This window comes from Hemibagrus wyckioides, linkage group LG05 (genome assembly GCF_019097595.1).
Source record: "Hemibagrus wyckioides isolate EC202008001 linkage group LG05, SWU_Hwy_1.0, whole genome shotgun sequence".
In the NCBI taxonomy this organism is placed as follows: Eukaryota; Metazoa; Chordata; class Actinopteri; order Siluriformes; family Bagridae; genus Hemibagrus; species Hemibagrus wyckioides.
This window is the reverse complement of record NC_080714.1, coordinates 14,473,360-14,499,719: the sequence shown is the minus strand read 5'-3', so window position 1 is coordinate 14,499,719 and position 26,360 is coordinate 14,473,360. Positions and strand designations below refer to the sequence as shown.

At 39.7% G+C, this 26,360-nt stretch overlaps 1 protein-coding gene across 1 annotated transcript in view; it reads right to left on the bottom strand.

Annotated features, from left to right (window-relative positions):
• fbxl17 (F-box and leucine-rich repeat protein 17) overlaps window positions 1–26,360 on the bottom strand; it is a 219,678-nt gene that overhangs the window by 6,123 nt on the left and 187,195 nt on the right. The window contains exon 9 of the mRNA XM_058389332.1: window positions 3,966–4,108. Within this exon, the coding sequence (XP_058245315.1) occupies window positions 3,966–4,108 (143 nt within the window). The remainder of the gene's footprint in view (window positions 1–3,965; window positions 4,109–26,360) is intronic.

Here is a 26,360-nt window from a genome sequence, read left to right as displayed (position 1 = left end):
CTGACTGAAGATTATGAGGGAATGACATGTTGTTGTTGTTATAAGGTAAATTATAGCAATAATTAATTTGTTGCGCAGATATTCAACAACATCAGATGTAACCGAAACTAAGACGTGTCACATTAATAAGTTAAATATTATAATCGACAACTTGCTGTTGGATTTGAGGAATAAAACATTTTCTGTTACTGCTTTGGTGTGTTGAGTCGAGGAGGCATCACACCATCCCATCACTGATGATTTTACTGTAACAGCACATCACATCGTGTTTTTTTTTTTATATATTAATCATTAGAGCTGGTAGTTGTGGCTGGTGTAGGAGGTGATCTGTTAATAATGTGAATAAATCCAAACAAGCAGGTGGATATATATACACTATATTGCCAAAAGTATTCGCTCACCTGCCTTGACTCGCATATGAACTTAAGTGACATCCCATTCCTAATCCATAGGGTTCAATATGACGTCGGTCCACCCTTTGCAGCTATAACAGCTTCAACTCTTCTGGGAAGGCTGTCCACAAGGTTTAGGAGTGTGTTTATGGGAATTTTTGACCATTCTTCCAGAAGCGCATTTGTGAGGTCACACACTGATGTTGGACGAGAAGGCCTGGCTCTCAGTCTCCGCTCTAATTCATCCCAAAGGTGTTCTATCGGGTTGAGGTCAGGACTCTGTGCAGGCCAGTCAAGTTCATCCACACCAGACTCTGTCATCCATGTCTTTATGGACCTTGCTTTGTGCACTGGTGCACAGTCATGTTGGAAGAGGAAGGGGCCAGCTCCAAACTGTTCCCACAAAGTTGGGAGCATGGAATTGTCCAAAATGTCTTGGTGTGCTGAAGCATTCAGAGTTCCTTTCACTGGAACTAAGGGGCCAAGCCCAGCTCCTGAAAATCAACCCCACACCATAATCCCCCCTCCACCAAACTTTACACTTGGCACAATGCAGTCAGACAAGTACCGTTCTCCTGGCAACCGCCAAACCCAGACTCGTCCATCAGACTGCCAGATGGAGAAGCGCGATTCATCACTCCAGAGAACGCGTCTCCACTGCTCTAGAGTCCAGTGGCGGCGTGCTTTACACCACTGCATCCGACGCTTTGCATTGCACTTGGTGATGTATGGCTTGGATGCAGCTGCTCGGCCATGGAAACCCATTCCATGAAGCTCTCTGTGCACTGTTCTTGAGCTAATCTGAAGGCCACATGAAGTTTGGAGGTCTGTAGTGATTGACTCTGCAGAAAGTTGGCGACCTCTTCGCACTATGCGCCTCAGCATCCGCTGACCCCGCTCTGTCAGTTTACATGGCCTACCACTTCGTGGCTGAGTTGCTGTCGTTCCCAAACACTTCCACGTTCTTATAATACAGCTGACAGTTGACTGTGGAATATTTAGGAGCGAGGAAATTTCACGACTGGATTTGTTGCACAGGTGGCATCCTATCACAGTTCCACGCTGGAATTCACTGAGCTCCTGAGAGCGACCCATTCTTTCACAAATGTTTGTAAAAACAGTCTGCATGCCTAGGTGCTTGATTTTATACACCTGTGGCCATGGAAGTGATTGGAACACCTGATTCTGATTATTTGGATGGGTGAGCGAATACTTTTTGCAATATAGTGTATATAGCACTGAAGTTGTAATTCACACACAACATGAGGGTTTAGGGAATGGTACTGGGGTCTCAAAACATCAGCTCATTTTCAGCTTGCAGATTTAGCTCACTCAGTTAATCTACCTGACTGATTACCTGACTATCTGGATACAAAGCTGTGTTTTACTTTATTGAGCATATCTGAGTCATTCAGGAATTTTACTTAGAACTCAGAAGTGACCTCAGTGCTACAGCCAGTCCATCTTTTCCCTTCGCTCTGACATTCCAGTCACAGAACATTAAAAAGGACCTGAGGTCACACAGTGAACAAGATGCTGTGACTGCACTCCCATGGGTCTACTCTCTAAATCATTTTTTTTATCCCTCCAATCAATTAATAATAATGTGTCTTGGCAGTTAATGTGTATGTAATTGTTTCTTCAATCACTGAAAGTAATTGGATATGTTCTTGAAAAACCTCATTCTTTTCGAAACATCATGTGTAGCGATCAATGTCTGCTCTCTGCAATAAATACTGCAATCATGTTTGCACTAAAGATAAGCTCTCCACAAGTGTTAAACAGCCTGAGCTATCAAAGTCATAAAACCAGGTCCAATTAGTCCTCGCCCAGTAATTTATGTTTTTAGCTGGAAGAATGTGGCCTGATCTGATGTGATGAACAACATTTTCTTAACATCATGTGGTCAGCTGCTTGTGTGTGCATCACTTACTGGGGAAGATATGGCACCGGGATGCACTATGGGAAACAGAACGTGAGCAGGCAGAGGCAGTGTGATGCTCTGGGCATGGGTTCTCCTGGTAAACCTTGGGTTCTGGCATTCATGTGGATATTACTTTGACATATATCAAACATTGTTGCAGACCAAGTACACCCCTTCATGGTAACAGTATTCCCTAATGGCAGTGCAAGAATTGTCCAGGAACATGAAAAATAGTTTTGACTTGGCCTCCAGATTACCCAGATCTCAATCTGATCAAGTATCAGTGGGATGTGCTGGACAAACAATTTCGATCCATAGACGCCCACCTAACAAATTACAGGATTTAAAGGATCTAGCAACTTGATGTCAGATCCCACAGCACACCTTCAGAGGTCTTGTGGAGTTTATGTATGGAGGAAGCAGAGCTGTTTTGGTGTAACAAAAGGACCTACACTGATTAAGGGGATATGGCTGGTCAGTGTATGTACAGTAAGGCACAAACAATTTTTTTTTAAAAAGAAAATGGTAAATTGGGTGCAAAACATGTACAAATGTGCTCTATATTCCTCCATGTATTTAAATCTGCTCTTTAGTGCCTTGTATCATCATGTAATGTATAGATTGTGATTATCAGGATTTTTTAAGCTGTTACACAAGTCCAAAGGCAACAGCAACATCAACAGGATTGTAAACAGGATTTTAAAAAATTGCATTGGCTGTGCAGAGTGGTATCTACAGAGTAATTTAAGCTGACATGGGACCATGGCTATGCAAATTATGCTGAGCAACAACAGAAAGTTGTGAGTGGAGGAGGACAGAGCTCTCAGTAGTGGCACCCAATGCAGATAAATTCCTATTGTTCTAATACAAGCAATATAAATTTCATTTCAATGCACTTTAATTATATCAAATGTTCATAGGAAAGTGATATTTCATTTTCAGAAAATAAAAAATCTCATCTTGTTTTGACAACCCAAGTGAAAAATATCAAGGAAATTATATTATGTTTCGATCTGGGAAATATAATTTGAAAATTAGAGGTGGAATACAAGTTCCACTGCTAACCTATTTTTCAAGTGTCTAAGTGACTCGATAGATAACAGGGTAGGGGAAAAGGGAGGAAGAAGGAGGCAGGGGAGGAAGGAAGGAAGAGAATGGGAGAAGGACAGAGAGGGAGAGCGAAAATGAGAAAAGAAAGAGGGCGAGAAGGTGGGAGAAAGAAAGTGACAGCAGGAGAGAGGTATAACCGCACAATGGCCTAAAAATCCTAAAATATGTCCCATACCTCTTTTGTATTGTATCAAAAAGTTACTCTAGCCCACGGTGCAGATTTTTGAGTTCCTGCCCCAGCATGCTTTGCTGGACATACTTAAGCACAGTATGAAGTTTTCCCCAGTTCCTTCTTGTGCATGCTTTTCCTATGAAACGTGTTACGATGTATTGTGAGGTGTGATGCTGTGCGCTCACTTTCAGAAAAGTGTAAGCTGTTTGGTTTGTTCTCCTGTGCTGCTGCTGATCAGTGTGTCAGCGTGTGTGCCTGCTGTGTGCTTGTAAAGAGTTGACCATAAATGTGTTTAACACATAACAGAGTCAATTTTCAATTGAAAGCCGAGCCTCTGCATTTCCAGGCTCCGTGCTGAATACCTTACCTTATCACACCTCATCAGGCCCAGGTAGCGCAGGGACTTGCTGCTCTTAGCGATCTGCGTGGCTCCTTGGTCTGTGATTTCCTTACACCAGCCTGCATCTACAGTCTCTATGGTGTTGCTGTACTGCCCAATGGCTATCAATGCTACAGAGAGAGAGAGAGAGAGAGAGAGAGAGAGAGCGAGCATTAATGCCACAGGTCTAGTAAAAGGAAGTCTTCATACATTGATGACGGAAAACCTTCATAAACACATTACAGAAGAAAAGATGCAGAAGAAAAATGATTATTTATAGTGGTAAGTAAGCACAACGCTGTTGAATTCTCAAATGTGATTGGTCAGAACATGATGATTAATCTTGAATAACAGCTCTAATGTTGTGTCTGCTGCCAAGCAAATCACAGGTTTATACTAATGCACTTGTTCTAATATGTTAAAGTAACAACTCATTTACAGGGACTTACTGAACAGCAGACGCTCGCATAATTAACATAAGTAACAATAAACAGATTTAAACATGCGTCAGGGCTTAGAGGTAAGCCTGCTCCATCAGGTGTTCTGCCCCAGAAGATCTTCAGGACAGAGAGCTTACGCTGATCAATTATTTGACAAGCTGCAGTTTGTTGTTTTATTAAACTGAAGAATGAAAAAGGAAGCTCATGAGGGAATGATGATTAAAAAGCTGCTTATATGTAAGTGATAATAGAACTTGTTTCACAAAATTAACTATAGAACTATAAACTGAAACCGTGCTTGTTGTGTTGTAAACAAAAACATGTTCTTTAATACATAAAGATGGTCATTGTCAAACTGTGAAGAAAAAACACTTGAGCTTTTGCTGTTATAGAAAAATAATTTGAATAAGATGTATGAAAGTAATCATCAATATAGCAATCTTGGGTAATTACTGTATTGCTGTTAATGATGATTGATATGTTAATGTGCACAGCATTCAGGACTGGACAACCTGAATCAATATCAAGCATACAGTACAGATAAAACACATATACACACTGTTTAAATGACAGGAAAATTCTTCTTACAAAAGAAAATGCTTAAATAACCTGGCTGTGTTAATAACGTAGTGTGTACAAGCTTTTATAATGATTTCTCTTGTTTTAAAGGCTTTAAAGATATATTTCTATCTCAAAGTTTTTCAATTGCATGTCATGCATTCTTCAGAGGTAAATATAAACTAGGATAATGTATTCATTGTGTTGTTTTTGTAAATACGTTTCCTAATTAGAGGATTCAGACTTTTGGAGCCTCCGGTTCAGCAGCTGTTGATGCTACTCAAGTCTGTGTGTATGTACAGACATACACACATACATAGCTGGAGCAAGAAACCCCAGAGTGTGTGTGTGTGTGTGTAATGAGGGTCAACAAGGCTAATTTATTGCAGTGCTCCAAAGCTATGTACAGAGAAGTGGGCCTGAGTGTGGGTTTGAGTGGGTGTGCTGAGTGAGAGGGGATGTGGAGGCACTACTTCAGGTCTGTGATCTATGTAAGGACACACACCTGTGTGTACAGATACTTGAGGGTTCATAAAAGGGGGAAACATCCATCACTATGCCTGTGTTTGTGTGTATGTGCGTATATGAGTGTGTGTGTGTGTGTGTGTGTGTGTTGTGTGTGTATGTGGGAAGCGCGCATCTACTCCAAGGGTCATGGTCAAACTACAGCTAGAGACAACTTTACTTCCTAGGTGCAGACCACCTCAGGCAAACACACACACACACGTATTTCTCTGGCAAATATATGACATAACCTCTTTTTAACCTTGTATCAGTAAAGATTGATGAAGAGTCAAAAACAGGATTCATGAAGAAAATAAGTTTGCTTTAGAAAGAACTATTGCTGGTCTAATTGTCTGAGTGTGTGTGTGTGTTTGTGTGCGTGTGTGTGTGTGTGTGTAGGACAACCTGTCTGCTAGAAGAAACACCAGAGATGGTGTTATTTGCCCAACCTGATGGGACTGAGATTACATCAGTGCCCTTATTTAGACCAATAGAGTAACTCTAACAGTGGAGAACAACAGACATACACACAGCACAAAGTCTCCAATTTGTGTTAACTCAATAAGCCATTACCACAAACACGACAAAAAACCCCCAACTCAAATATTTCTAAACAAGGGCCTCTTAGAGCTTCTCAAACATTTATAAGCAGGGAACCAAAAAAACAAAAACAAACAGATTACTATATGAATTGTATTTGATTAGGCTATTCAAATAGGCTCAGTTAGGCTTGTTTCAAATTACTGATAATTAATTACCCAGCTTTAAAGAAAATAATAACTTTATTCTCTCTGTATCTACATGTTTTCCATGTTTCAGGTCAACTGGTCTTATACTCAGACAACACAACTCACATTAACTTTCTTAACTTTCACCCACTGACCTCTGAACATGAATTAATAAGATTTCTTAACTTTTTGGCAGATCTCGTCTCACATTAACTGAAATGTTGGATACCTCCAGTAAGCAGATGTCTGCAAAAGCTTCAAGGATTTTTTTTATTTTTTTTTTTACCAGTTGCTGAAAGTCCATGTTCTGCACTATGTAGAGTGATCCAGAGAGATAAACTCTGTTACTTTCTGAGTGATGTTGCCGCTATTTATGGAGTAACATTAGTCTTTGTTTGGAATGAAGCTTGACCCTTTTCAGTTGAAGCAGCCTCCGCTTTAGCTTTAAAGAAAACGGCAAATTCCTTGCCAGCTTTAAGGTGGGTAACCAGATTAGTTTGAGCTACAGTTCCACCTTGTGAAATCTACCAGTGCAGAGCTTACACATTTAAATTCAGTCATTCCACACAAGAGACATTCTCTTCACATTTTCTACACACTTTCCCACCACTTTGTGCCTGACATGATATAAATGGCCTTAGTCTAGCTATTTTTTAACACTCTGCAGATATCTGATAGCATGGGTAATTGTTATCAGCTGAAACCAATGGTAGATTTGGGAGTATACCGACATTGTGGCATCTTTATTAAAAAGTATAGAGAACGTCTAACTAGCAGATACTCAGAAAAAAACTTTGCTAGATGAAAAAACAAAACATCCTAGAATTTGCAGAAACAATTTAGTACAAATCAATAACCAGACAGCACACCTTTGAGAAAACAATTGTTTTCCTTAAAAAAATAAATAAAAAAAATCCTGCTCGACTTATTAATTCTGAGTCACATCACCAAACCCCCAAAGAGAAAGGATTACCACTGTGATAACCAACTCCCTATTTCTTTCTAAAATTACTGGCAAAAGCTTACTAAGATATGGTGCTGTCAAAACACACACACACCATTTCCATCTCTCAGACAGAACTCTGTACTGACTAATAGTATAACCACTTTTCCTCAAGCTCTGTCACTCTTACATCCATCAGACATAGCAGCATTATCTACTAATATGTTCAATTTATCTGTGTCAGGGAATTTATCAAACTTATTGAACTTGTCATATTATTTATCTTGTATATGCATTCCCTGTGAAAGCGTCAAGACAAAGAGTCGGGCTTGGAACTGAACAAACATTAATAGCTGATGCTCTGTTAGTGTAGGAGGTCGTTAGGATTTTCAATGTGATGAATGTCTAGATGTTTCTGGTCACAACAGGACTGTACAATTCTACATAAACCAAGAATTCCATTTGAAATTAGATTTAAAAACATCATTCCCTTTCCCAGTCCTTCGACATTCCAATTTTGTACTGAGTCGTATGTACTGTATATTTATTCTTCTCACATTGCTTCAGCTCTCATCAGTGTAGCACCATTTTCCTACTGGATATTTGTGAATCGCATCGCGTCTGTTTTAAAAGCGACTAACTAAATTACTGGCACATTCATGTAGTATAAGCCAAATAGCAAGAGCAAAATAGCTGATATAAAACCTGAATTATATGAGAAATCATGAGCAGAGTGCACTCTCGTAGTGAAAAAAAAAAACCCTCTTGGTGATATTAGTCATGGCAGTTTAACAAGCCGCTCATCAGCATCACACTTTGTACAAGTTCAGAGCGAGACAGCATATTTTTATACATTCAGGCATGTTATTTACTTAGATGTATGTTTAGTAATAGAAAATTATACACTGTATATAATTTTAAATATTTATTCAGCTGGACTTGACAAATCTGGGTGTTTGGTGAATTTTAAAACCCACTCATGGCTTCGCTTTCCAATGTTATTTCTCTCATTTTCTTTCAGTCTGTAGAAGCGTGTTGCACTTGGGTGTGCTTGAGAGGTCATATGATACAACGTCTACGGTGCTCACAAGGTGGGATAAGGGTGAATGACAGAATAGTTGTTTGAAAGCAAACACTACAGAATAAACTTCCTCCAATCAATCTGTATTTACAAACAAATCAAGAAAATCATTTCCTAGTCAAGCCGTATTTCACAGACTGAGGCACTCGAATATAGACTGTAGTCTCCGAGGTCGGTCCGAGGCCAACAGTCTGGATTGTAGGGAATGGCTGTGAATGAATTACACTAATACCATAATAACAGAGGAGTGTGGGATTCCCCCTCAACTGAAACAACAGCCCCAGAATCCCATTTCTACTTAAAAGATAGTCCATGTTCCTACTGGCTGAGACAACCCCAATTTAGCAACAGCACCAAAACCCAAGTATGACTGACTGTAGCATCTCATATTCTGCGAAAAGATATTCCCCATCTGGTGTCTTGATGATGTGGAGGAAACCGCTGGTCCAAAATCTCCCATAAGTGTTCAATTTGTTAGAGATCTGGTGACTAGCATGTTAGTGTTCAGATCTAAACAAGTTACTCCTTGGATCACTGGTTTAAAATCTTTTCCAGTCAGGTATCTGAATCATCAAGCTCAAAAGGCCTTCAATACAGACCATATGAAATGAACAGAAGGGACTGTGGCCCTTGGGCTTGAAAGAACAGAAATGTTGCACACTTAAAAATCTAGCTTTATTTTAAACTCCAGAAAATTATACATTTCCTTTCTTGTGTAAGTGTGTCTCAGGTTTCGCTCTCCTGGCAGCATGTTGTTATATGGGGCTCTGTGTCCTCTTGATATGCCAAAATGTATAGGTGTGTGCGTGTGTGTGTGTGTGTGTCCACTCTCATCCCATTCAGCCTTCAAGCAGATTAGCTTTCTTGCCTTTGATGCACTCTTTATGAGGGAGGCGCACTTTTTTTTTTGTTGAGCAGGAATCTGCTTCCCATCATTTCTTCAGGGCTGCTTTTATTCTGAACACACACTCGTTGTTTTCTTCTCCTCCTCCCCAAACCCAAACAGCTTGCACTGGTTTACATGGCCACGGTGCATTGCAAAAAGGAGCGAATGCGAATATATTGTTTTGGAACTTCCTGATTATGGGCAGACAGAGGATTCGTCTACAGGCATGCCGAGGCCTCAAGGGCACGAGCAGATGTTTAGCCCACACTGTGTGCATACAATATGCGCAAGTAACTGCCTTTCCATTCACCATTAGATGTAGAGCGTTTCAGATTATTTTTTTCTTGCCAGTATTTAACCTAATACTTTACAATCATGTTATGCTTCTCTGCATTTGGACTTTCCCTTTCTCAATTTGTGGCTGTTACAGTGGAATTTGTGGTTTCACATGTTTGCAGGGGCACTAATGTTGTGCTGATGTTGGTGTTTATTCTACACTTGGATACTGTTATGTGTCCCTGTGTTATATCAAAAGAAAGAACTATTTCAAACAAGTAAATAGTTTGCATTCAAAGTTTAAACAGATGTGCATAAGCGTGGTGGTGTGTGTTTTCTTGTAGAAACAGTGCGCACTGGCCTGATTTATGTCTCCTTTTTCTCTTTCCTCATTCCCCGAGCTACTGTCCATGACATCCTGAGTACTGATAAAAGCCACATTTCCTCTCCTGCAAATCCAATAATGGCTGGGCAAAGGAAGCACACTTAGACATCTTCTACACCAGCAATATATATTATGCACATTCTAAAGGAACGTACACTACAAGCCCGTGGCACAGGTTATGACGACATTAAAAACAAAAGCAACACCCCTTGAGCGATCTGTGAGATGAGTGTGAGCACACAGTCTCTCTGTTTCCACCCCCAACCGATGCCTCTCACACTGGTCACTGCACAAGATGGAAATTGTGTCTCTTGACAGGTAATGATTTCCTGTCTGGAAAATAAAGGAAAATGATGTAAAGACAAGGTAAAGATAGTAAATAAGGGGGAAAAATCCAGTTGTGTAAAATGAAAGTTGACATAAGATGATGCATTTAGTTCTGCTTCATGATTATGTGTGTGTGTGTGTGTGTGTGTGTGTGTTCCTAGGGCCATTAATAAAACTACAGAGTGACTAATTGGATCCTTCAACACCAGTACATAGACACATTATTGTTCAACATACCTGCAGGTTTTCTGTGTTTGATTAGAAAATGAAACCATTGGGTTTTAAATTCAGATTGCCTGAACTGCGTTTAAAGCCATCGCTGCAACCTTTATATAAACTCACCTGTGACAACACCACAACAACTGAATTCTATATTAAACACCAGATTTCAGTCCACTAAACCACAGCCATTCTTCCACACAATGCAGTAATCTTTGCTGGTTTTGTTGCTTAGCGACTATAGCTGACTATTAACACACTACATTGTGTGGCGGAAAAATTGTTCGTAGCAAATATCAGTAATAATAAATTATTTACTGAAAACTGGATTTTATCTAGTGGCGTAAAAAGCTGCTTATTGCAAGTGTTTTTGGAATTCTTCTATTTCATTCAAATGCCATTACACAGAGACTCCTGACATGCAGAGATAATTATTACACAATCTAACACCTCATGCTGACTCTATTAGCGCTCAATTGTATTATACATGTTTCTCATCATTACAGCTTTCTGAAAATAAGAACAGCACAGTTTTCTTTTATTAGTCAGAAAACGAAGCATGCAATAAATAATAATAGAGTAAATAAAAACAATTCATGGTCACAAACTCTGACACTATATCTGACATTGACTCTTTAATAAGAAGAATAAGATGACGTAATGATGCATGCAGCATTACCCTACACCTCATGAATATGAACAGAATTATGATGCCGATATTCAACAGGGTGATTAAAATAAGAAAAGAGTTATTTGAAGAGTAACTGCCTCTCAGCCCTTGGAAATCTTTGTTTCATACACATTTTCTATGCAAGAAGTCGGTAATTCCCAACGCCACGCCCAATCTCCTTGACTGACTCTAGTGAATTCACATAACTCCTAATATAATCATAGTGCTCCCTGACTAATGTTTTCAATTTGGTCCTCAATGAGGAGAAAGTGCTCACATGGCCCATAGAGTGCTGCGTTTTAAGACTTAAATATAATGATGGAGCTGAGGCGGTGCGGTCCAAAAAGCCGCAGACGAGGTGATATTTACCAGAGGAAGCGGCCTGTCAAGGACAATCCCCCAGCCTAGCTGCTTTATTTGTGTTTTGCACACAAGCCTTCGTCTGCCCCGAGTGTGATCTAAACCAAGGCAAGCTTCTTTCGTAGTGCTGAAGTCATCAGCCACACACACAGGATCAGAGCAGAAAAAAATACACATGGGGTCAAGAGTTTGACTAGGACTATGATTAGAGCTGTTAAGCATGCTTCTCAACGCATGCGGCTTGGGACTCTTTGGTGTTTTGGGCAACACTGAAAGATATTATTAAGAATAAAACCAGCTAATAATTAGAGGGAAAATAGTGAGCAAGGATGGGTAAGAGAAAATAATAGCTTGGAGACACTTTCTCGCTTATTCACACACATAAAATCCAAAATTCCAACAGTAAACCCACAAATACTAGAGCCAAAGCTGGAAAAATCACAGATCACTGAGAAATCCCAGCAACACCACTTGTTTTCCCTCATGAGAGGCGAGGTTACCTGAGGTGAAGAGCCCGACTCAAGCTAACTTAATTAAAACCAGGTAAGGGAAGAGCAAAGGAGCAAAATGTGCCTTCATATTGGGAAGCCTCTGGTGAAGTGTGGTGGGAGAGGAAATTCACAGAGACATGGTCAATACAGGAAATAAATTAGCCTGAGTGGTGGGCAGAGGGCACAGGCTTTCCTTTGGTGCAGCTGGAGTCTGATTTAAAATGGCCTAGTGGCTGTTTTCAGAGCTTTACTGACTGATAGGCCTGATATTCTCACTACACCAAGCGGTGAGACAGAAATCTGGCTCTTTTGAAGTGTTTTACAACCAGAGAGTGAGAGAAAAACACATCAGCATCCCATGAGGCTTTGGGAAACCTTCTAATGAAGTCTGAGGGTGATAACCCAAGGCAGCAGGGTGATATGCTCAACACAGAGAAATCGAGACCAATTGAGATACTACACACGCGCACACGCACACACACACACACACACCACCCTTACAAGAATCAGCAAAATGGGGAGAAAATCAGAGGATAAGTCTTGTGATAAGGTCTTATAGCGTGTGTGTGTCTCTGTGTATGTGTGTGTGTAGGGTTAGAGGAGCCCGAGGACAACCCATCAGTATTGTTATGACTCTCTTATCTTATCCTGAGAGTCATAAAAACAAACACACACCCTAAAGAAAAAAATAAACATCAAAAGCAGGAGATGAGCGCAAGGCTGACAACGACATGGAAATTTGAATCTAAACTGCACTCTTCAAAAACCATGATGAGAATTTATACTGCTTCTTCTTTCTCACCATCTCAAACACATGAAAAGTCCCATGGGACACACCTACAGCAACCACAACACTCTCTAGAGGAAGCTAACAATAAACATACACAAATATATATCACTGATGTAGCGTTCCAAAGCCACCACGGAGAATAAATGTCTCTGCTGCTGAAAAGCTGCTGATTTACAGCAAAACTAATATTGACTAAACAATCCTGACACAATGAAAGGTACAAAAGGCTTGCTGTGCTAAATGCCTTTATGTATTTAAGCTGATTTACCTGGCGAGGTGAAATGCCTGTTAGGAAATTACACATTTTGATAGCAGACACAGCTGGGGGCTTAAACAGCAACACACACATAATCTGCATTTCAATACCACAGCAAAGCAACCACAATAATAACCAAACACCACCGTTCTACAGTTTTAGAGAATGGACATAAAACCAGGATGTAGATCTTTTCCTATTATGAAAGAAAACAAATTCTAGTCTACACGATAGCCGGGATTGTGCTAATGCACCTAAGAAAACATTTTAAATCCAACAGTAATACTGGTTTAAAAAAAAAAAAACGAGCAGGAATGCACTGCAAATTTACTGCTGCTCTCCGTCTGATTTTTAGCAGTGTCCATATATTAAGGAGCCTTGCTCGTGTCCCGCTGCAGTCGTAAACCAGGGCCTGGTCCTTGACCTAGTCACTACTTCGAAACTGCAGTGGCGGAACTAATAGTGCACTCATGTCCACTCTCCCAAGCCATAAAAACTTCACAGCAAATGTGGCCTCCTATCTAATTACACAGCCTGTTTTGGGATGGCATTTAAATAGAGCAGGTTAACATCCAGCCACCTCCAATTTCCATTTCACCAGAGCAGAATCCCAAAGCAATCACATGACAGAAAGACGAACAGACAGCACACACACAGACACACACACAGTTAAAAACATAATGACAAGGTTATTCTTTATGGAAGGAACATGAGTACAGCAGTACTACACTTACTGATGTTTTGAGAGCTACTATAATTGTCAAGCATTTTATATATAGATGACAAACCAATCTTATATAAACTATTTACATCAGCAACTTTCAGGACTTCCAACTGACTTTTACATAAGTAACATTATGTTAGTTTTGTGTTCTCACTGCTGTGGATTAATAATGGATGGTGACTGCACTTCAGAGTACAGTGTTTTCTGATGTGATATAGATGTGATATATTTAAAGTCATAGAACTATAGCTGCAAGTTATTGAGCTGAGGGCGATATGTGAAGAGAGAGTAGGAAAAAGATGTATGCATTTACATAGATAGGCACTAAAGAGACATATGTATGCATGTGTATTGATAGAGAAATTAGATTTTGTACACTTTGTTGAGTTACATGTGAAGTTTATTATAAACGTTTTCCAGCCAGAGCAACTTACATTTATCTCATTTATACACCTGAGCCATTGAGGGTTAAAGGCCTTGCTCAGGGGTCTAGCAGTGGCAGCTTGCCAGTGCTGGGATTTTAACTCACAACCTTAAGGTTGTGTCATGAATGACAATTTCATTACACATGCATCAAAAATGCTAGGCAATAAAACATATACATTATATACCCAAGCTCCCAAATTCTTTAACAAATGCAGTTAAGATTTTGATTTCAAATTAGTAAATCAAACACTACAAACTGCTGCGCTGGAACTTCCACATTCCCCCATACATCCACCTGCATGCATTTAGGTCAGTTCACATCAGTGTCCAGTAAAAACCTCTCAACAGGGGAAAGTAAACGGATTACGGCTCTGCCCACTGAGCTGACACAAGCATGTGCAGTCTCCCAGAAATCCAGACACCATGTCACAGCACAAGAGTGGAAAGTTCACATTAAAGGATGGCTCGGATCCTAAACACACTCCCGATAAAGCCAGATCCCAGAGCAGAGTCAGAGATCCTCATGTTCTAAATATTACTCAACAAAATATCATCTTCAGTCCTTTAAAGGTGGAAAATAGCTCATATTTTACAGCAAAACTATAATTACATTCCAATCAGCAGCATCTTTCATGTCATGTCACACACTTTTACCACAGTAATGGTAATTCTATATAATATATGTTGAACAAATCAGACAGCATTCAAGTCTAAAGCCCTTTAAAGGATGACTCAAATCCTAAATATCCTACACAAGCTTACAATACAAGGCGCTCATCTACCCACCAATGCATATTTTAAAGCTTATTTCTACACTCCAAAAGCAAGGGTGAAGGCGTCACAGTGGGAGCAATGGGCTCACACAAAAGGCTGAACTAAAGCTCTGACCTCCACACTCTAATTGTGCTTCATTCATCATCCACCTCATGTAGAACGACTTCAATGGGGCACAGGGGTCGCATCTTCCAGCTGTTGGGTTCTTTCTCTAAAGCGCAGATCTGGAAGCCCCTCTCATCAGGGGGTGTATTTAACTTCAGGCCTCAGCCAGTTTACCCAACCTTGACACTCAATGCTACTTAACCCGAGACGGAGTGATGGGCATTCATAGCTCATGCTGGGCAGAGGAGAAAAAGGCCGCTCGAAGCTTGTTGTTAAACTGATTTTGTGAATGACAATGGATGCACAAAAATAAAAGCTCAGGGATAAAAGGGCACAAATGAAAAGTAAGCTAGACATGAGGGTGGTGGTGGTGGTGGTGGGGCTGGTGTTGCAGATTTCAAGGGCAATGTCTGTAACCCATTTCACAAAAGTGGGATATTATTCTCTACAACATCTCTGTGTATGTTTTTGTTATTGGTCTCGTATTCGTACTCCGACAAAGTACTGCGAATTGGATGAAAATGGATGAGGCTTAAACAAACTGCACTGTATTTTCCTGCAGAGTTACACAGACTTACAGGACTGTTGTGTTTAAGCCTTCTGGGAACCGAAACACAGGCACAAATACAGATAACAGCAAGAGAGAGCGGGAGGCCTTCGACAGAAAACAGCTCAGGGTTCTCGGCTGGAATTCTCACCTGCGGACGGCAGCCTTTGGTCTGGAACTTTTAAGACCCAGTAAGTCGATGCATGGAAGTGCAATAAAAACAGTGATAATGGCAGAAACAACAAGAGATCCGGTAAAGCTGTCAGCATGGCAACTGCGGCTTTCCATCGCAGCAGCGCTGAACAATAAAGCCTGAGGTTAATGACACAGAGGTTTTTGATGGAACACAGAAAGCTTGAGAGCAGAGAAAAGCAAGAAGGAACACACACACACTCACTGGAACTCATATGGCAACTAATTAGTAATTAAACTGAGCAGGGTCGATGATTTGTACCGAGCGGTCAGTGACAAAGCATCACTGTCCAGCTCTAGCTTTGTCTAACGCACAGCAAATATCCAGAATACTAATGGAGTTCATACAAAACACTGTCTATTAAGAGTATATATAGTAGTCGTTATTATATTAAAAATCAGATTTCCTATCATCTATACTGTCTATTACTGTCTTTAACATCACTCCCCCTGAGAAGCTATATACTCTCTCTCTCTAAACAGATCAGATTCTCTAACATCTAATAACTTAGCTAATAACTTCTCTTGTATATGTTCTTCATTTTCACTGTGCTGTAGTCTTGTGTCATGGTGCTGTATTTAAATACCGTAAAACAACTTCTTTTGCTACATCAGTAAAATACATATGCATGACAAATTAAACCCATGATGTTTATGACTAATTTTGTCAGCTTTTGATAGATAAATCTGATTATTATACTTTTAAGTATGTAATTTATTTGCTTAAAATGAGAACTCAAAATCAAAAATATATTGTTTCTCATTCTATATGGACAAAAGTATTTGGACACCTGACCATCACACCATGATGTGGATCTTCTCTAAACTGTTGCTACGAAGCATATCTTTATGCTGAAGTACTATGATTTCCCAAACCTGTTCCTGCATGACAAAGCCCCTGTGCATAAAGTGTGCTCCATGAAGACATGGTTTGACAAGGAACACTGACAGCACCCCAGACCTCCTCACCTAACACCAGTGTCTGACTTCAGTAATGCTTTTGTGGCTGAATGAACACATCTCTCACAGCCATGATCCAAAATCTAATGAAAAGCCTTCCCAGAAGAGTTGAGGTTATTATAGATTATAGACTATGATCAACTTTGGAGTGTCATGTTAGGCAGGGTTCAACACCATCATCAAAACACCTGAAGCCTTGAAGCTGGTCTGGTGGCTCACGGTGGCACAACATCTTACTAAGGTTTTTTTTTTTTCCTTTGTCAGATTCTTTATCTATTCATCAAAAAATGTAGAAATGAGCTTTGACTGGAATTAAAATAAATCACAACCCAATAAAGTAAACACAACCCAACAGAAGATCTTGTCATGAGCCAACAATATGTTAGAGGAGACTTCAGAGGCTGCAAAATGTTAAAAAAATTATGTGTGCATTTATTGGGGGGAAAATATCCAACATGCTGTATGTGTTTATGACAAGTCTGTGCTGAGTCACTGTTTAAAAACAAAACAAAGACTAATGGATTATTTATCTGCATTGTCGAGATTATGCGTCAAATGCGGCTAATGGAAATGTCTGCAAATTGGCAGAAAATTGACCAAACCTGAGGCTTAACTTCAAACTGTCAACATATTAACTTCCCATTAATTATGAGACGACAGAATCACTTGCAAGTTTCGTCTTACTTCTCTGATGAATTAAGAGCGATGTTTTTCTCAGGGATCAATAGCTGTGGATAAATCAACTGCCATTTCTGTAAACATTTGTTTATGAAGTGTATTTTTTTCCCCCCTAAAGCTCACTTAAACAGATGGATTATTATGCTCAGTCCTGACATTTCGACTGCCTTGCTGAAATTGATATGTGCATTTAAAACACTAAATGACAGTTTAAAAGCTACATGTTAGAGGCCAGGTCTGTAAGAAAACAGTAGATGCTTCTGCAGGAAGTTAGCTGAGCTAGAGGATCGACTTTTAGCTTCCTACACATGCAACAACACATGCAACTTATCCGGCAGCTCACCCAAGGCCGGGCCTCGGGGTAAAAAAAAAAAAATAATAAAAGCCTCTTCCCACACACACTAAGTCCGTTTTGGCTCCAATGGTGCGCAAGTGAGGGCCTCAGACCTGGAGGATCGGATTACACCACACAGGGGTTTATCACGTCTCAAGATCTGAAATTCACTTGTGAAAACAAACAGAAAATTTGTAACGGTCTGAGAAAGGACATGGAGGGTTTCCTGTATGGAAAGGTGGGCTAGAATTAACCAGTCAGGAGTTGTTCTGCATCATTCCATGGCCTGTGATGCCTTACTGGTAGTAATGAGATTACAGGAAGGAAAGCATGTACTGTACTTACTCTAGTTACTGAAAGCATCTGGAAAGATTCTAGAAAGATCTGTAAGACCCTGGAAAGCACATGCATGTGGGAAAATATATGGATAAACACTACAATAACATAAAAAATAAAAAACAAAAAATAAATAGAAAATTATTGTACGTTATATAAAAATAAATACCACTTGAATGATTAGCAGTATTAATACAAATATTATTTGAAATGTGTGTCAAACAAACAGAACATTTGAAAAAGGGAAATTGCCTTTCCATGTTTTTTTTAAATTTGAGTAATAAATATATAACTATATAAATAATAAAATAAAATAAAATAAAATAAAATAAAATAATAAAATATATAAATATACGCCCTTAAAGAATATTTAAAATGAATGCTCTCTGCCCACAAAGTCTATATTGTAGCCTGTGAATAAATATACACCTGAACACACAAATAATCCCTTAGTCATCCATCACTATGAAGAAAAAGATCAACCACACAAGAACCGCCAAGTCAGGTGATGTGTATAAAACACATAAAGAGTATTCTTGCATCATGCATTCTACTAGAAACCAGGATATTTTAGTCTAAAAGCAGCTTGACTCTAGCAGGAGCTTTAAAGTATTGGAGCTGTAGATGGATCTTCCTGCAAAATAACTCCCACTAAAATCCATCCAAATCAAACAGGACTGACTGCAGGAACAGAATGAACACAATGTCACCACCCAGAGTTACACCCTGTTGAGAAGCTGTGGTCTGAGTTGGAGAAGATATAAGAATATAAAGAAGCTTGAGATGTTTTACGTGGAAGACTGTCTCTATGAGCGCTGTTAGACAGGTTTGTTAGATATTACTGGATCAGTGCTGTTATTCTCTTCTATAAAATTTCCACAAAAATTCACTACAGACTTTGCAATAATTACTGGGGATAAAGGAAATTGTATTAGCATAAAATTCTAATGTTGTCATACATTATTCAGTTCTTCTGTTGATATAATTACTTTTCCCTTTATATTTTAATAAAGCATGTCAATATTCCTGTAGTTGATTGTATTTATTGTCTTTTTTCTAAATATTTGTTCATAAATAATGAGCTGTGTTTGCTTCAGAGCCAAACAGTGTTCTGGTTCATTTTAGTATCACAGCTCTAATTCTACTTATAGTAGGAAGATCCTCCACCCAGGGTGAACAGGAACACAAAACCCCGGCATTCTCACACAGACACAATCTAAGATGTAAAGCAAGAGTGTGTTAAAACAGGAGGAAGAGCCACACACTGTGATCAGCAGACTGTGTCGGCTGGAAACAATCGTCCTAGCCCGTGGTGTCAGGAGGGATCACGAGGTCAGGATGTCATAAGGTCACATTGCTGTCTTGTTTGAGGATGCGCCTGAGTGAATGCACACAGATGTGACTTTGCTCGTCCTCTCTTTACAGATCCTGGTCCTGTTCCATTAGGCAAAAAAAAAAAAAAAACCCTACAATATACTCTTGAAAAAAATACATCTTCTCTTTTACATCCACTTTTTCCCTGCACTTATCTTGCATTTTAAGCTAGCTCCCATGTGGAGCATGTGAACTTCTCCGTCCTTTGTGAAACTGGGCCTCTATGTGAGCGGATGTGTACTCGGCTTAGTGGCTGACCTCTTTGGCCCAGGTCATCGACTCTCACTGCTTCACTTCTCCTCACCTCAGGGGTGGTGGCTATGCTCTGCTACACTGGCATAAAACTTCAAGAAGAAAGAAGGAAAGAAAGAAGGCTAAACTATAACTCTGGGGGAAAAGGTGCTTTAAAAGGAAATATATGTGCTATGACAGAAATACTCCCATCTCATTGCTATTCATGCACTCTGGCAAGAATAATATCAGTTGAGATATTCTTTTAAAGAATGTATGTAGAAAATATAAGAAGGTTTTTTTTTTGAGTGAAAGTGATGGGTGATTTGATCTCAACCTATTAGCTGTGGAAGAGCAACAGAGAAGGGAATAAGAGAGAAAGAGAGAGAGAGAGAGAGAGAGAGAGAGAGAGAGAGAGAGAGAGAAGGCAAGAAACCATTATCCCCTTCACTCTGGAGCTATTAATGGGCGAGAGATTTACATGTGGACATTATTGCAGGAACAGTGGGGTTTAAGGTTTGTCTAAAGCCCCAAATTAGCTTATCACACTCTGACTCGCTTTTATTCAAAGAGCACAATGTGAATCCATTTGCAGTTGGGAAACTGCCATTACAGTTCAGCTGTATAGGGCAGAATGAGGATGGGGAGAATGAGCAGGGTCATTTAAATGTCGCTATGATTTGCTCAATCCACTTTATCACTCAGCTATTCCATAAATCGAGTGGCTTAAAGTGCAGATATCAAACTTCAGCCATGCTCCACAGTGAGAGAAACCGCATGGCAAAGGCTGTGCACCAGTTTTCAGCCCAGTCACTGTACCATTTCATGTTGCTGGGGTGTTACTTTTGTAAATTTAGTATGTATCTTTTACCTAGATATGTAAAGCCTTATTCTAAAAGCCAACTAATAGCCAAAAGTTTATCCAGTTATCTCCTGTCTGTACCGCTTGTCCTACACAGCATTGCGGGGAGCCAGGAGACTGTCCCAGCGGGGGGGGACACTGAACTGGGTGCCAACCGATCATAGAGCACAATCACACACACACACACACACACACACACACACACACACACACGCGCGCGCACACACAATTCACACTACAAACAAGTCAGAGATGGCAGTCAGGCTAACATGCATGCTTTTAAAAAGGAACGGAGGAAACCAGAGCACACAGAGGTAATCCGAAGCACAGATAAAACATGAATTTCTGAGTTCTGGGAGAACATCAGGTGCAAACAAACAGGGCAAATGTGGGAATCAAATCCCCAACCATGGAGGTACAAGGGAAATGTGCTAACCACTAAACCACTGTGCCCAGCAGCGCATCTTAAACATGAAAGATTTTTAAAGTTACACTATTATCCACATTTCCATGGGAAAGATACAGGTACAAAAATAAAGGTGCAACTCCAGCAATAAGCAGTGATAGAGTTTAGCCAGTCTGAGGAACAAAAGCACTTCAGCAAGAGCAATAATAACAGCATGCTGTGCAACCGGGCTCAGGCTTGGACACGATTGTTTCTGCTTGGTCCCAACAGTTTTTGAAAATCCTGAGTCTAATCTGAATCTTTAATGTCACAAGGAAAAGGTTCAGAGCCTATTACAGGATTCTGGCTCCTGGGAAAAGGTGTTAAAACCTGTCTTTCTCATGCTGTCTGACTGGGACAATCTGACTTTTTTGTAATAACAGGAGTGCGACATTGAGGGAGCCTCTTGGACAGGCTCTGTGTGAGAATCAGGTACAGCGGATAAACGATCACAGGGATTAAAAGCAGCATGAATGGAGGCCAGCAAAGCAGGGCCAAAGCTTGAAAGGAACCTACAGGAAATTATAATGAGCTTTTAACCCACATTACACGGCTGGGTTTGAAAGTCAGCATTACTTTGAGGCCCTGTAGAAAAAAAAAAGTGTGTAAAAGAACACGGCGTGGCTCTCCTAATGGAATGTGCTCTGATTACAATGAAAGGTAAATCATAAAGGATTCATAAATGTAAGATAAAGCAATATTAGTAAGTACATATGTAAAGAAGCCAGTGTAGCTGAACAAAATGTGCTAAACTGGTTTAAAGATGCCTTTATGTTAGCCACTAGATTGTACTGATGTGCAAATCGTGTCTATTTATCATGTCATCTACATGCCTAGTTCTGTGCATGTCTGCATCTGAAGTGGTTAGTAATCAGAGGAAGATCCTGACTGTAATTTGGTGCATTTTCTAAAAATTCACTCTCTCTCTCTCTCCCTGTGTGTGCAGCGTCGCGTGAGTGCACGAGAAGCCCACAACAGTGTGTTTGACCAGAGTACACGTCCACGATAATAAACCCTGCTCGCAGAATGAACAGCAGAACCCAGTGAACTGATCCTCATCAGTGCCTCATCAATGATAGGATCTGCCTTCCAGATAGAGGACAACAACGTGCATTAGTATTCATGATTTCTTGCAAGTGCACATCTTTTTCTCGTTTGGCTCAATCCTTCTCTTCTTCTATCAGCTCAAGGCTATTGGGTTACCAAATCATTTTCAAACCATTTTTTTCTGTGGCATCAACTGACTAAAACACAGTCCTGAAATGAAAGCTTACTTATTGTATGTAACGAAGCCTCTTTTCACTGCATTTGGGTTATATTTTCATGGAAATACCCCACTGAATTGGATATTCTGATAATTTATGCGCATGGAGATTTGCTCCAACCGCATGCACAAGCGCATGGTTAGAGGAGGGGGGAAAAATGTAGAGCATGATTCAGTTGTTGACAGAACAAATGATCATTTCAGAGAGCACTAAAGTGATGTCAGGTCACTACAATGCAATAAAATAACGAGACCGTCTTCTGCTAAACATATCATTGCAATATTTCGAATATATGTATGAGATAAAGATATGTATGAGAGAGAGAGTGCGAGGGTGAGACAGAGGGGCTGGCGGGCTGGGATGGGGAATTTATTAGTGGAGCATTCTGTAAGCCAGAAGGTTAATGACTGAATAATATATAGTTCATCATGAAAGCTGTGAGGTTGCACTGAGGTTGGATCGGGAGAGCAAAATTAATTATTCTCTTTGGGCTGAGAGATAAACAGGTTCACTAAGCATTTAGCTTGGTAATGGCAATTAAATACAGACTTCATTTCATTCTATTATGATAAAATAAATGAAGCAATTTAGAAAGTAAAAGCAACATGTTGTCATCTGGTTTGTGGCAAAGAAGGATTCGTTCATTTTGTAACTATGGAATTTCTCTGTGCGAAATGATAAATGCTCTGTTTCAGCATCCCAAAGCTAATCTAGGAGACCCAAGGCTTCTGAAGCAATTTACCACACATGCACGTACACACACACACACACACATAAACAAATACTGTAATAAAGATAAATACTAATGAAGCAAAGTTGAGAAAAGGTGCACACAATAAAGCACACAGAAAGTCTAAGTAATGGGGGGAAAAAGCTTCCAGCCCTTTGACCTATGATTTATGTCCGCAATGGCTTTGTCGATTCATTAATGCATAAACCATCCCAAATAAAACAAACATTTGCGCATTAATCAGATCCAGCAGACATCTCTGCAGATGGAGAGCAGCGGCACTCACTCAGGCAGCACTAAAAGCTCTGGAGGAAGCAGCCATTGATTTACAAAGGCCATTTTGAAGTACGCTCGGTTATTGCCCTGCGATACAATGCTGCTGCACCTCTTCCATAAATTTAAAACTCATTACATTAATGGAGTCCATTTCGGTGACCAGCAGCAAAGATGGATCCGAGTGCACTGGGGAGCACCTGACATGACGCAACAGTGTGTTTTGTCCACGGTTATATTGTATTTAGAGAAAACGCTGATTGCTTTCAGCATGTCCGATGTGATTTGCCTTTTATTTATTTATTTGCAGTATTGGTGCATTTTGCTGTGTGGACTAGAGGTGGAGTTGCTGAATAGTCGGTGAAGATCTGAAGCATTGATTGTGTCCGTCAGTTTGCCTCTTCAGTGGGCAGTTTGTGTCTAAAATGGCGAGCGCAAGCACATTAACCTGTTTCTTTTCCCCTGAACGACTGTCTGTTCACACACTCATTACAGGATTTCAGTGTAGTCAGTGTTTCTAGATCGAAACACAACATGCCCCTCACACAGGACCATTCCACACTTAAATAATCCCTTTTTTTTTCTTTAAATCAGCAGTACCTGCCCTTTTTATTCAGTTCCAAACAACCAGAAACAATCCATTCAAGGGTAAAAATATCACATCAGATGTCCGTTCTCAACACAAAACAACAGATGCATCCCTGGAGGAGAGGGAAAGAGAACAAGGGAGAGGGAGGTAGAGAGCAAGTCTGCCCCCTTGTGAGGGATGCACTACCTGCCGTCTTGCTCTACATGCTTTATATTTTGCTTTCATCGGTTTCTTTTGTGTGAAGCAGTGAATGTTGCACTATACGAAATGCCACACACAACATATGAGTTTAATAGTGACCAGTGATAAGTTTACCTATTGCTAGCTAGCACTGGGAGTAACACTTGGAGCTTGTAGTTTGTTTGTGAACATCAATGATGTCTATTAGAAATGGCTAAAAGGAGGAAAAGCCTGGCCTTATCTTCTACCGTTTGCCACAGACACACACACACACTGGTTTAGCAGTTCTGTCTTTGTTAGTCATGCTACACCTCACAGCGTCTATACTGCAGGGCAGCTGAGATCAGTATAACCAACAGAATTAACAGCAGTGTAGGGGTTAAAAAAGCATGATGTGGGAAGCTGAGACTGTGATCATGAAATAAAGGCAGCTACAGAAGAAGGAAAAAAAACACAAGATGGAAAAAGAGAGGGAAGTTAAGTAATGAGCATGGCTTCACTGGGATTTCTAAAGCTGGGACTGGGAAGCACTGAGGGTTGAAATGATAAAGAGTGACTTTGCACCAACAGGACTGTAATGATTTAATATGTCCATCTGGTTAGACAAGATATACAGAAAAGGACTGACGTATGCCGTACCAGCAGCATGCAGTGTGCTGCTCTGTATTAATATACTGAAGCTGAGAAAGTGAGATAAAACATGAGATCTCAGGCAAATGACTTGATCACTTTTTTTTTGGAGATTGGGACATGAAATAATTTGGAGATTTGGACTAAAATAAACAGCACCAGAAAAACAATTATATTAAAAAATGTTATGACCTGTTCATTAGTGTTTTGGTTTCATTAGCAACATGATAAAAAAAATATCCAAAAATACAGAAAACAAACAAAAAAAACAACATCTAAATGTTTAAAGATCATCTTCATGATCGCTCAATTAAACGCTCACTGGAACAATATATGTCCCGTCCCTGAGGGGAGGTCTTGCTCTACAGTAGTAGCTCATTAGCAGGTTTGTCAGTGTGTTTTGGATGGCTAGAATTCATTCTTTTAGGAGAAGGAGGAATCTCAGGATAATGTGACAGGAATATACAGATATATTTTACAAACTTGGAGCTCTTCAATGCTGGAATACAGAATGTCACTTCTTCAGACTGAGTGATGATGTGATTCTGCCTCTAAACACCTTCAGGTCTTCTCTATTAGTAAGAAGTAAAAGTCTCTGGTTAATCTCATCATGGACTCCATATTTAGATGGTAAATATTTAGATCCATGTTACAGGTTTGTTTAGCTTCCGATGCATTTACAAACTATATATATATACACATTCAAGCAGTTCAGCTGGAAGTCACTTCCTGTTTCAGAAGGACATCAAGAAACTTATGGAATCCAGAAGCTAGTTCATGGGGACTTGGTATGGTGATATAGATGATATAAAGGTCCTGCTCAAAAAATGACAATGTGCTCATATACAACACTTAGAACTTGGACTAACTTAATTCGGATTTTTGCACAGCATATACTGCATATATGTACTAAAATTTCACACAACTGCACTTTATTCATGAGTCATATCATCATGTTTACATCATCATTTACATTTTTAGGCATTTGGCGACTAACATTTTTATCTCATGTTATACAACTGAGCAACTGAGGGTTAAGGGCCTTGCTCAGGGGCCCAGCAGTCACAGCTTGGTGTACCTGGGATTCTAACTGGCAACCTTCCTATCAATAGTCCAACACCTGAACCACTAAGCTACCACATCCCCATCATATTTATATCATTCATATTGAATCTGTAATCATATATATTTTTATAGTTTCTACATATTTTTTCTTGTTTTTCTTGTAATCTATTATATTTTAATACTATTCCATTCTATTTTTATTACACAAACAGTTGAAAAGAGCATTTCACTGCATGCTGTACTGTGTATGATTGTGTATGTGAGCAATAAAAATGTAAATTTGAATAATAGTGTAAGAAGTAAAGCTTCTCTATTAGGAGCAAAGCTTCACAGCAAAATGTACCTTTAAATACATAATCAATCACACTTTGCACAAAATGTGTTTCTGTGTTTTTAGGGACAAATTTGGAGGGGAAAAAAAAGGAGACAGCTTCATCCTGAAACCATCAATTTTCCCCAGAACATCGTTTTTCATGCAATTAACTTTCTGTTCAAAGAAAAGTGTTAAGCTTGTCACTAAAGTCTTTCATCAAAGCCTAAAAGTGTCCAGAGATACGAGTCTTAAGTGCAAAAAATATGACATCTAACTAAAAACAGGTCCCTGATTTCAGCTGTACTGACATCAAAATGTGTCACTGCTCTCTTCTCAAACTCGAGTTCTCAGAACAGCAATTATAAATTAAGCTTTTAAAGCTTTTAAAGATTTTTTTTTTGGCACAAATGCAGTTGAGAAATCATGAAACGTGCTT